Source organism: Triturus cristatus, chromosome 1_2 (assembly GCF_964204655.1).
Source record: "Triturus cristatus chromosome 1_2, aTriCri1.1, whole genome shotgun sequence".
In the NCBI taxonomy this organism is placed as follows: Eukaryota; Metazoa; Chordata; class Amphibia; order Caudata; family Salamandridae; genus Triturus; species Triturus cristatus.
In genome coordinates, this window is record NC_140580.1 from 1,082,037,310 (window position 1) to 1,082,049,792 (window position 12,483).

At 47.4% G+C, this 12,483-nt stretch overlaps 1 protein-coding gene across 1 annotated transcript in view; it reads left to right on the forward strand.

The window, feature by feature from the left end:
* Positions 1 to 12,483, forward strand: part of CCDC187 (coiled-coil domain containing 187) — a 395,322-nt gene that overhangs the window by 110,401 nt on the left and 272,438 nt on the right. The window contains exons 6-8 of the mRNA XM_085613361.1: positions 555 to 1,168; positions 7,557 to 7,688; positions 8,863 to 8,967. Coding sequence (XP_085469487.1) covers positions 555 to 1,168; positions 7,557 to 7,688; positions 8,863 to 8,967 — 851 coding nt within the window. The remainder of the gene's footprint in view (positions 1 to 554; positions 1,169 to 7,556; positions 7,689 to 8,862; positions 8,968 to 12,483) is intronic.

The window sequence follows — 12,483 nt, forward strand, 5'->3', positions numbered from 1 at the left end:
AGCATTTGGCGGCTATCCCTCGTGAGGAGGATCCGTGCCAAGGGGCGTTCCTTTCGTACTCTGGCACCCAAACTCTGGAACGTGCTCCCTATTTTCATCTGCAGCCTGAAGAATTATTTGGCATCAAAACATTCCTCTTCCCTATATTGTAGGCCTTTTCTCTGTTAGAGGCTGGGCAGCTTTCTGCCATCAGTGCCGGGACACCCCTTTGCTGGGGCAGCTGAGCGCTCTATAAGACCGCATAACATGACAAGCACCTCGAAAGGGTGAGTGCTCCCTGGTGCCACTGGCATCCCCTGGGTGGTTTTTAGAAAAAAAGACTAAATCGGACACAATATGTGCAATTGTGTCTGCTGGAAGGGTTCAGCTAGGACTTAATAAAGAAGTTCTGTTGAAATCATGCGACAAATGAACATGTAGACCTGGATGGTTCTTATCTTGTGAACAATCTGGAGAAGGTGCTGTGGTTGAAAATACTATGTAAAGTTGAGTGCAACTGATATATTCCATCACTAAGTGGTAATAATGCTCTTTAATGCTTTTTCTTTTAACAGGGGTGATCGTGGAAGCGGTTCATTCGTCTCGAAAGAGGACTATTCATCAGAGAAGTCTTTGGAGCAAAGTTCATGGACCAATGTAGAGAGACACTTGTGTGAGAGCGGAGAATCAAATGTAAGCCTGGCGAAACAAAATATACTGGCAGAGAAAGAGGACTTAACTCAGCCCAGTGACTCTTCCTATCCCAGAAGCCCTTGCTCCCTAAACAAGTGGGGTTGTCTCAGGGAACAGGTCACCGATAGGACAAATGTGAAGAGTTCTGCTGAAGCAATGGAGGAAGTGTCAGATGCCATATCCGGAAACCACCGGACCTTCTCTCTGCAGAGCACCGTTTGCAAGTGGTCACCACCCTGCCAATCAGAGTCATCCCAGGTTGGCACACCAGTCGGCTCCTACATCCAGAAGCTAGAATGTCTCAAAAGCAAATCTCCAGAGAGGAAGCTGGAGAAGCTCAAAGACCTCATCCGGGAGCAGCGGCGGCGGCTTATTGGTGCCCCTGTGGGACAACATGGTTCCAACCTCTGGCAACTCAGAGAGAATGTCAATAAAAGCTCTCTCAGACGAAATGTGCGCAAGGTGACATTTGCCCCTCCTCCGCCAGTTTATAGAGGTCAGTTACGTATCCAGTAATATTGTATTTTTGCATTTAGTGGCCCACAGAGTGCTTATTTACGTATCGCTCTCATAATCCAAATGCTTTTGAACGTCAGTTTTCATTGCCCTTCTGTGTATTGCCCAACCTTTAATTTATGTGTAATATTCTAAAAGCTACATTCTCTTTACCGGCCAGAAGTAGTTGCATTTTAAGAGCCTCCCTTCCATATATTTTTCTGTGCGTCCAATGATAGATGCATAACTGGAAATATTGAATTCCTTTGTTAATCAATGGTGCCGGAATATGACAGAGTGGTATATTGTTTTTGACCCCAAGGTGACTATTGGCTTTTGTAAATCTCAGAACCCATTTGCCTGATCGGTAATTCACATTTGAAAGAGGTTTGTGATCAGAGGTTACTTGCTTACAGGCAGCAGACACGAACGGACATTTGCCTAAGTCGCGTGTGTATCAAGTTTGGCTTCAATGCATTAGGAGAAACGGGGTAGCTTTTGGTTAATTTCCAATCCAAGCCCCACATTGTGGATCACAAATGGCAACACCGACTGTAGACACAAATGCTACACGCCCTCGCTTCTATTCTACAACATGTTCTATTTTAAGAGTTCACCACGCTTGGGCCAGTTGAAGCCGCTAAAGAGACGGGTGGATAGAAAGGGCCAAGGTCGCCAAAGCGAAGCAAGCTGAGGTAATTTGTTACAAGACAGAAATACTAGTTGTTACTTTTATCATCATGGGGACAGGAGTGCCCTTGTCTTGATGCTCCTGGTGGTTGGCACGGCAACTGGTTGTCTATGAATGGGAATCAGCACTAGATGGCAGCTGTTCCATGAAACTTATATGGTACCTGGAGCAGCAAGGCATGCCATGCATGGGGCATGTCTACAAGATTGGAGCAAACACCTCAGGGGAAAGGCGTGGCTGGCACAAGTCTCATCAACCATGACTGCTATGCCTTCACGTCTTCCGCCTCGTGAGGATGAAGGTCGTTCAGTTCTCAATAGCTGGGATACTAATATTTTTATTCTTTTAAAAGCCCTAGTAGAGCTGTCTGATCCTCAAAGCAATGCTCGGTTTAGTAACTGTTCCCTCTGTGTCTTGAGTACCCAAAGTGGACTTTCACTCTGGTCATATCTTTGAAGGCCAGAAATACCCAACCTTGTCCGGTTGGATACATCAAAACAGTGAAACCGCACATTATTTTGCGAGACTGCTCCGGCCTCTTCAGTGTCTTGAAATTTGTAAAAAGCCTCTCAACCAGGAATAAGAGGGCTCGAGTTACCCTCATTGAGGTTACACATGACTAGATCAGCACAAAGGATCTCTTAATAAGCAAAACACATCTTTACTTCTGACAGCATTTTTCGATCTTAGTGAGTCATATTGCACAGACACCCATGATTAGATTGAATTAAAAAAAAAAAAAAACAGATAAATCAACCGATTACCAAACAGTGTCCTCTGAAAGCAACTTCATAGAGTAGAAATAAATGATGGTGAAAATGAAGAAAAAACTGAAACGTTCCCGAGATGCAATGAGACGAGAGGTGTAAAGGGAGGGGGGGAGCAAGGGTTGCAAGAGGCTTCTGAGAGGGTGCACTGGACACCCCCTTGTAGAGAGGCTGTGATACCAAAAGGATCAAAACACAGTCAGAGGTGAATGGAAAAAAAACGACAGTGATTAAAAGGGCTTGGGAGGGCTGATATGTCAGTATGAACGTGACTGTAACCAAAGACATTTTCATTGCAAAACTGCATTGTTGAGTCAATTAATTGCATAGCAATTGGAAGAGATGTGGCCTAATGGCAGGAGCTGCTATTTATAGAATGTGAAGAATCTCAGCGCCTAGACACCTACGGGTAGTAGAGCGCTATAAAATCTATATTTCATTTAATTTCATTTCAAGACCAAGTTCGACCTCAGGTCACAGCTCAACTTCCAGTAATTCTTGACATAGCATTTAGTCTGCACGTGCTTGAAAATGTGTAACATATAGTGGTGTAATGCCCAAGGGCCAAGTTTGCCCTATATAAAACTTCACAAAAGGAAGAAAGTTCTATCACAAAGTGGCCAGAGTCGGTTCAGTTTCTAAACCCTGGTGGTTGATCAATACCTTTTGAATTGACTAATTGTAACTCTTGTCTGTTATGTTATGTTATGTTAGTTGCATTTTAATGCGCACAGCTGCTCCAGCGAAGGAGCGTCCTGGCGCAGGGAAAGGTAAACACAACACAACACTAGGTCCGGTAACAGAAGCAAACAAATAAAAGCTAGAAACAATTAAAACAGGAAGGTTTTCAGGGCCCTACGGAAAGACATTAGGTCATTCGAAAGGCGGATTTCCAAGGGGAGCGCATTCCAGAGGGTTGCGGCTTTCACGCGGAAGGAGCGACCCCCCATCCGACTAAGTCTGAAACGGGGGACGACCACCAAGGACTGTCCAAGGGATCGTAGTGAGCGGGTAGGAACATAGGGAGAGATCAGTGTATTGAGTATTCCGGGTGCCAACTCTCTCAGAATTTTAAAAACCAGGCAGAGAGCCTTGAATTGGATACGCTTGCATATCGGGAGCCAGTGCAAGGACCGCAGGGTGTTAGAGGTAGGGCAGGTTCGAGGCAGACCAACCACCGCCCTAGCCGCCGCATTCTGGACTCGTTGTAAACGAAGAATCTCGGCTTGGTTCGCTCCTAATAGGAGAGAACTGGCGTAATCCAACCGCGAGATGATCATTGCTTGAATGACCAGCTGTCTTGTAGGAGCATCGAAGAATCGCAGCAGGGGTCTTAGCCCGCGTAGTACTCCAAAACAGCAGGCCGCCACTCTCTTTGTATGAGTCACAAAGCTTAGCGTGTGGTCAAGCCATACTCCAAGATTTCTGAGTTCCAGGACAGGGGCCGGCGCTGATCCCAGCTCTGGAGGCCACCATTCGTCTCCCCAGTGGTCCGCTTCCCTTCCAACGATCATCACCTCTGTTTTTGACGCGTTCAGCTGGAGACAGTTGTTATTCATCCAGCTGGCCACCTCTCTCAGTCCACTTCGGAACCTGAGGGCATCCTGCTTGGCATCCCCGCTGATCGTAACCGCCAACTGAGTGTCGTCAGCATAGGAGACCATGGTAAGGCCCCATTGCCTGACGACCTCAGCCAGCGGCTGCACGTACAGATTAAAAAGCGTGGGACTCAGCGAGGAGCCCTGAGGGACCCCCAGGTCCAAAGGATGGTACTTGGACTGAAAAGGAGGGGTGGCAACGCAGAAGGAGCGATCACTAAGGAAGGAGCGGAACCACTGCAGAGCTGAACCACAAATGCCAATGTCCTGCAGGCGGTGTAGCAAGATGCGATGGGAGACAGTGTCAAAGGCAGCGCTCAGGTCTAGTAAAATAAGCGCTGCCGTTTGACCTGCATCGAGCACACTTCGCAAATGCTCAACCATAGCCAGAAGGGCCGTCTCAGTGCTGTGGCCAGCACGAAACCCATTCTGCGTGGGATCCAGGACATTCACAAGGGTCATATGCTCCGTGAGGGTCCGATTTACATGGGCCTCCATAACCTTGGCCGGCCAAGGGAGCAAAGATATAGAGCGGTAGTTTTCAGGTCTCGATGGATCCAAAGATGGTTTTTTTAGGATCGGGGAAACCACCGCTTGCTTCCATTTGGCAGGGACCAGACCAGAGGTTAGGGAGAGGTTAATCAGGGAGCACACTGCTGTGCGTCCCTGAAAAGCAACGTCCCTGAAAAGAGCAGATCTTACCGGGTCCGCAGGCGATCCAGACTTGACTTGCAGGGCCCACTTAGCGAACTCCTCATTGGAGATGGTAGGAAGGGAGTGCAACGATGGACAGCTGCTAGAGCCGCTCCAGGGAATCACAGGAGACAGTGTGCTTGGAAACGCCAGATAGATTTTCCTGACTTTATCCAAAAAGAAGGTGGCTAGGGCTTCACAGTGGGCGGTGGAACTGTCCAACTGTGGGGGAACTCTCTTTGCCATTAAGTCTTTTATGGTTTTAAAGATGGTTTTAGTCGGGTTAAGGCTATTTCGAAATTCGGCTGCGTAAAACGCCGCCCGGGCCCTGCATATAGCTCGATGGTAAAGCTTAACTAAGGCCAGGTAGATGGATTTCTTGTCGGCATCGTACGACTTACGCCACACCCTTTCCGCCCGTCTGCAGGAGGACTTCATTGCACGCAGCGCGCTGTCATACCAGGGGCTAGCCTGCCGGGGACTGGACTTGCTGGAGATGATAGGTACCAGGACGTCCAGCGCCCTGGTAATCCAGTTACAGAACCGGTCATAGCCCGAGGTGGCATTCAGCAGGGGACCTAATGGCTCAGCACCCATAATGCGGTGAAGGTCCTCTAACCTAAGTTTGTTCCAGTGGCGCCGGGGTATCCGCAAAGGAGGCGGTATAGTGGGATTGGCAGGGAGGGGAAACCAAGCAGACACCAGATAGTGGTCAGACCATATCACAGGATCAACCGCCACAATCCGAACATCAGAGAGAGTGGTAAAAAACGGATCAAGGGTGTGGCCGGCCACGTGTGTAGGCTGAGAAATAAGCTGGGTCAACTGCAAAGCCTCTAAATCGGCCAAAAAACCACTGATGGCCAGAGACTCTAACCTATCAAAGTGGAGATTTAGGTCGCCCAAGATAGAAAAGTTTGCACAGCCGCTAGCCAATAGGCTCACAGCCTCCGGAAAGGCACCTCTAAAAGCTACATCGCTGCCTGGAGGGCGATAGACAACCATCCCTGACAGCGAGAACTGAGGGCTGATGGAAACCTTAAACAGCGCACTCTCACATCCAGCAATCTGCAAGACCGTCCAGGTACATGTAAAGGCGGATCTGATAAATAAGGCGATCCCTCCACCTCTAGAATGGCGGTTAGATCTGAAGCATGAATATCCCGGAGGACAGGCAAGATTGACTATGGCGTCATCAGTATCTTGTAGCCAGGTTTCAGTTACAGCCAACAGATCTGGTGTCTTATCCAAAATGAGATCAGCCACAGACAGATGGTGTTTCACTAGAGATCTGGTGTTCAGATTTAAAAATCGTAGACCAGATCCCAAGCTACCAGGCAACGGAGAGAGACCAGGAGGAGCTCGTGGGGCGGGAGAAGTGGCGAGCTCGCGAATACCTACAGGCTGGTCCAATGACCATCTGTTGCAAGCACACTGAAACGGGCCACACAGCGGATGGTGGGGTGTGGCAGAGCAGCGTGGGAGAGTATCTCTGATGGCAAGAAGCGAGGCACCGGAATACATAATCATCCTGACAGGGCGACAGCTACGGGCACACAAATATACACAAAGTACAGATGAAAGATAAAGTCCCCGGCGTACCGCGCGAACTTAGCGCGGACGGGCGCAGACGGGCAGACTCTGGCTCGACTCCGGCGCGAGTCAGGCGCTACCGCTGCGCGTCACCGCTGCGCGGTCCTATGGGAGCTTTAAGTAGTGGCTGCCCTCCCCTCCGCCTGAACACTGGAGCGCTCAGCGCAATGGCGCCGCGAAGGAACTCCAAGATGGCGGCAAGCACCGGGAGAAACAACTGATTTAGCCCGCTAAAGAAGCGGTGGGTTTACCAATTTAAATGCGAGTATGTGGGCGATGACTGTAGGTTAAAAACAGGGAGGAATAAACAATAAGCAACTAAAATACAAAATAAGGGTCAAACGATTTTAAAAATGCACCGATCAAGTCCTAATTGCGCTTGTTAAGTGCTGGCTAAAATACACAGCGCCGCGATCAGTATGTCCAGCTTTCCCTCGGCTCAGCTGTCAAATGCTCGCCTTAAGTAGTGGCTGCCCTCCCCTCCGCCTGAACACTGGAGCGCTCAGCGCAATGGCGCCGCGAAGGAACTCCAAGATGGCGGCAAGCACCGGGAGAAACAACTGATTTAGCCCGCTAAAGAAGCGGTGATAGAAAGACGTCTATTTAACACTTTGTATTTATTCATTAGCTGCTCTATATAGCGTGGACTAGTCCCAGAGGGTGTCAGAGCGCTTTACACAAGGCCATGTTACCTTTTCTATTAAATACGTGTGTAGGGAATAAGGAAGAACGTTGAAAATAGGCCTCAAGATGTGGTCACAAAACATGGGTAATTAATTAACTAAAACCGACCAGCCTTATAAAACTGTGTAAACAGGACGATTTACTAATCTGTCAGTAAACAGTGAACTGAGAAAGGTGTGGGCAAATGCCAGCTTTTGATTACAGAATACACGCTTTCAAAAACATATATATTATCGAAGGTGGCAGCAGTTATTTCACTGATCATCACGAATGGCGTTTTCAAGGCTGCCTTTTTTGTCCCTCATTTGTTACTCCACCCTCATTTATTTCATGCACATCTCCACTTCTCCTTTCGCCTTACAGGCTTCAGTTCTGTCAATGGCAATCTGAGCACATTCCCCACTGATGAGGAGGCCACAAAACCAGGAACAGAATGTCGTGGCGCAACCGGACTGCAAAATCTTGGATATGTAGAACTTGAAACCCGGGCAGGAGGTAGGTACATATTGTATGCCTCTAGAACTGAATTTTGGGTGGAAGGGGCAGATATTGGACCGCATTAATTTGCGAGATCATAAACAATGCATGGCGGGGGCAAGTTATAGTTAGCTCAGGAAACTACAACTGCCGAATGTCCTTGGTGTTTTGGGTTTTAAACGTTATTTGTCCGATTTAGGGTTTGACGGAGAGGGTACTCCATTGCAAAGGGGAAGGAGTATCTTCTCAACCAAACTGTAGGTCTTCCCACCTCATTTACAGTCAGGCGGACCTTCAGTATGTCAATGGCCGAGACTACTCCGTCTCCACCATCAACTAAATCAAGTTTTGGTGGAAGATACATATGGTGTACACAAACATGCAAAAGCTATATGATCCCAGCTTAGAACTGCACATCACATCAAATGCAACAAGTGTGAAATCCAGGAAAACCAAACAATTACCATCACAAATAGGGAGTGAATTATTTTCCCACTACTCAAGTGTTGGCCTAATGCCTGCTATGAGGCACTATGCTTCTGCAAGGTACGCCGAAGGAGTGTTAGTGCCACCATTGCTATCTCCGAAAGACTATCAGAGGAATATGCCTCCTTTTCACGCATGCCTTCACTCCGCATGCAATTACAACGCTGTCGTTACAACGACCGCGTTGTACCAACGGATACCATTACCCCGCAAGTCGGAACAACGACTTGTGGAGGGGGGCGGTGAATGTTGTAATAGTATAATTTACTATTCCAACTCCAGTCTGTGCGGACAGTAGGTAAGGTGTTAAATCCAACACCTTCTCCCCCCTCCCCAAGTTGTTGGTTCGACTTGAGGTGTAATGGCATGCGTTGTTACAACACGGTCGTTGTAACGACCGCATTGTAATTGCATGCAGGGTGACGGCTTTGTTTTGAGGGCTGTTTACCCTATCAGAGTGGTCAAAACCTATGGTTTTCCATTGTGTATAATTATGTATTAATCATAGGTAATCTAGTTGATACGTGAGCACCAAAACAGGCCGATGGGTCCATTACATGGCACACTTCAACCTCAAGGGCATCTCAGTGTGTAATGTAAGTACAGGTACTCCAGGGCCAGCCCACACAACATGCTTGACAGCATAGGCATTAAACTAGGATTGATGCGAAAGAATCCAACTAAACCACTTTTATTCTTGTTGCAGTGAAAGATCAAAAACAGAGCATTGAAAACAGACGACTTTGGAGTTGTGGCTCACAAAAGAGTTCATCCAAACCTCGCACAGACAACAAAAAAGAGAAAGATTCAGGTAACATCTGCAAAGCATGACCTCTGTTGGTGATTGTGGAAGCAACTGAAGATTTTTTTGGGACAAATCCTCTCATGGGGCAACCTGAAGTAACACCTGCACAGAGGGTCTTCTTCAGGTCTCTAAAAGTGATTTACCAACTATTCAGTTATGAACAAAACATACAGTGCAAGGGTGAGTTGAATTATACTCAAACATGAGAATAAGCATCATGTCAATGCAAATAAAACAGCAAGGACTATACAACTGCAATACAATCAAGGGAAGCATGACACGTTGATGGCATTTGTAATGAAACAAAGATATGTAGTGTATTTACTAGGTGTGGGCTGAGCTCTCTGTACAGATACTTAGGGCTCTATTAGGAGGTAGGGCAGATCGTCACCGCCCGCATGGCGTTGGCGATCCACCTTACAACATACCCCGCCCGCCAGCCATTTCCCCCACCATATTAGTATGGCGGGGGGGACCCCGGCGGACGGAAAGACCGTCCGCCGGTTTTCCGCCGGTCACACAGGTGACCGGGCGGAAAAGGGGCCTGATATGGTGGCGGTGTCTGCTAGACACCGCCATCCATATTAGAAAGGCAATGGGAAGCAGCCTTTCAACGCCGCCACATTGTGCTTTTGGGAGACCGGTGTGGGCCCCCAGGGTATTGGGGGTGGGGGGTGTACATGGGGGGTACCTATGGTACACCCCTACATTGTCATGGACAAGGTGGCATGCACCGCGCGGTGCCTGTCACCTTGTGCATGACAATGCACAACGTGCATTCACAGCATTGTGGCGGGCGGTGCTGTGAGCACCGCCCACCACAATGCTGGGAATGGAGGATGCCACTGCCACGGTGGTGGTGGCATTCTAATTGCAGGTGGGGAACCGTCCGCACCACTGGCGGCTGGTCCCAGCACCGCTAGGGTGGCGGACAGACTAAAGTCCGCCCGCCATCCTAATAGGCCCCTTAATGTGCAGAAACAGACCTCCTTCTACCAGGTCACCCTCTCTGAAACATTAGCTTGCGTTCGATGAGGCCAATAAGTAGGAGGTGTTAGTCAAACTGGGTGATAACTGGTCACTGGAGGAAATGGTTGATGACAGTGGGCCTACGCTACCTGTCAGCTAGAAAGGAGAGTCATTGGGCATGATTAGTTAACTCATTGAATGAAACAGCCCTCCTTTCATGACTCCAGCTTTATCCCAGTGGTAAACCCTAGTGAAGCTCCACCGGAATCTTTACAGAGCATCTGAGATCATAACAGTCACAGGCATATACATTTAGTTCTTTAAATTCTTAAAACAATGATGCTTAAGACCATGGTGACCAGTTCCTGAGAAACAGGGGCAGGGATGTGTTTTTATTTACTTATATTGAATGTATATTTAGCAGAAAACTGCATAACTGTGCTGAATTGGTCTCGTTTTCAACTATGAGGTTACCAGATGTGTCAAGACCTCACATGGTATTGCCAGCTGGTGGAAATTTTGCGGGATACTCCAGTGGATGGGGCCCATTGCCTACTAGAAGAGGGTGGCTTGGATGGAGCCTGGTTGTGCGGAACAGTTCTTTTGAATAAGTTGGTTTCTAATACATTTTAAATGCTTCTAACCTGGACAATGCTCTTAGGTGGGGATCTGGTGAGTTCCAAAGGTGTGGACTCTAAACCTGCATGATATTGCCACGTTTCTCTCTCTTGAATCTGAGTTGACTGATCATATTTCATTGATCAACCATTTGTTCTACCAAGGTTGTAATGAGGAGTCAGTTTTGGAGGTTATCACGCTCTGTTCCTCTGATAGAGTCGTAGAGAGTATAGAGCGCTTTGAACAGGATCCATTGTGCCACGAGGAGCCGAGCTTTCTTTCAGAGCTGGGGTTAGGCAGAATCCAGCTGCTGCGTACTGAATCTTATGGAGTTTCTGGATGACCTTCCTTGGTCCCCGATTCAAATTGAATTACAAATCCCTAGAAGTAAAAGTATTGGTGCTCCCTTCAGTTCAACTCTGTGGTTTATCTGATGCAAACTGTACTGGCCCTTGAAACATCATGAGCTTGGAGTTTTTTATAAACACTGGTGATCTGTTAGACATAGACAAGCTTTGAATCGAAACAAACGCCTAGTATTTTTTACTATGAGTGTCTATGGCCACAAGCTATGGGCAAAGCAAACTGTCAAGATGATTCAGCTGAGAGCGCCTTTACTAGGATCTCCAGATTGAAACCCTTGAGACAAAAGTAACCCTCTTTCCAGAAGTAGATGCGCTGTAGACAGTTTGCAATCCGGCCAGCTAATCTTTGTTGCTTCTTGATCTGAGGTGGATTTGTGTATCATCTGATACATTTTGATATGCAGTTGATGCTGTATGATCACATCTGCCAGATTCTTCAAATCAATGCTGTTGAGTAGTGTCAAAATGTCAGAATACTTTGTTACCCCACATGTAACACATGTGATTGATGAGATAGTACTGCTGATCCTGACTCGTTGGCTACAGCCTGCTACGAAGGCTCAGTTCTATTGTAAAACTGATCCACCAATTTTTTCAAAATGTGCAGGCCAATTTACTATCCACCATCAATGGAGGAGCTAGAAAATCAGAATGTGTGTCGTCATCCCGCAGTCTTTTTCCCCGCAGGGAATCACAACGCGGTCATTACAACGACCGCGTTGTGATTCCGCATACCATTACTCTGCAAGTCGGAACAACGACTTGCAGAGGGGGGCGCTGGATGTTGGAGTAGTATAATTTACTATTCCAACTCCAGTCTGTGCGGACACTAGGGAAGGTGTTAGATTTTGAATCCAACACCTTCCCCCCCCGCAAGTCATTGTTCCGACTTGCGGAGTAATGGTATGCAGAATCACAACGCGGTCGTTGTAACAACTGCGTTGTGATTCCCTGCGGGGAAAATGTTTTGTGGTAAACGTTGTTTACCAGAAAATCAAAATACCCCCCACTTGATCCATACTTCTAATGCCATCGGGTGAGTGAAGCGGGTAAGCCCTATGAACCCTAGATGAGGTACATTCATTCCACCTTCTGTTCATCTATCTCCCCATCCTTTAAGCCTCCCAATGCATCCATCCATCTATCGATCTTCTTAGGTTTCCATTCATCCATCTTTCACCATTCCATCAGTCCTTGCTTTACCCTTCTGTCTACCCAACCTTTCATAATTACACACTCCCATCCACCCTTCTATCATTAAATCACACTTCCAGCCATTCATCCGTTGTGTTATTTGGGTTGAATTGGCTTCGATGTCATGAAACATTAGTCCCTTTCCTCCATCCTTAGCCATGAACACATTGAGTGTCTCTTCGCAATGGCCATGAGTGGTGGCAGGAGAACTTTATTTATGAGTCTGGGAATGTAGTCCCAGGGAAGATTGTAAACAATGTCTTGATTAGATTTGGAGCTTCTCTGGTGCTTGTTGTAGTGCGTGGATTTGTGTGACCACACAACGACATGTGGAGTTAAACAATATATCACTTAATTGATGACGTTGCTAAGCGTG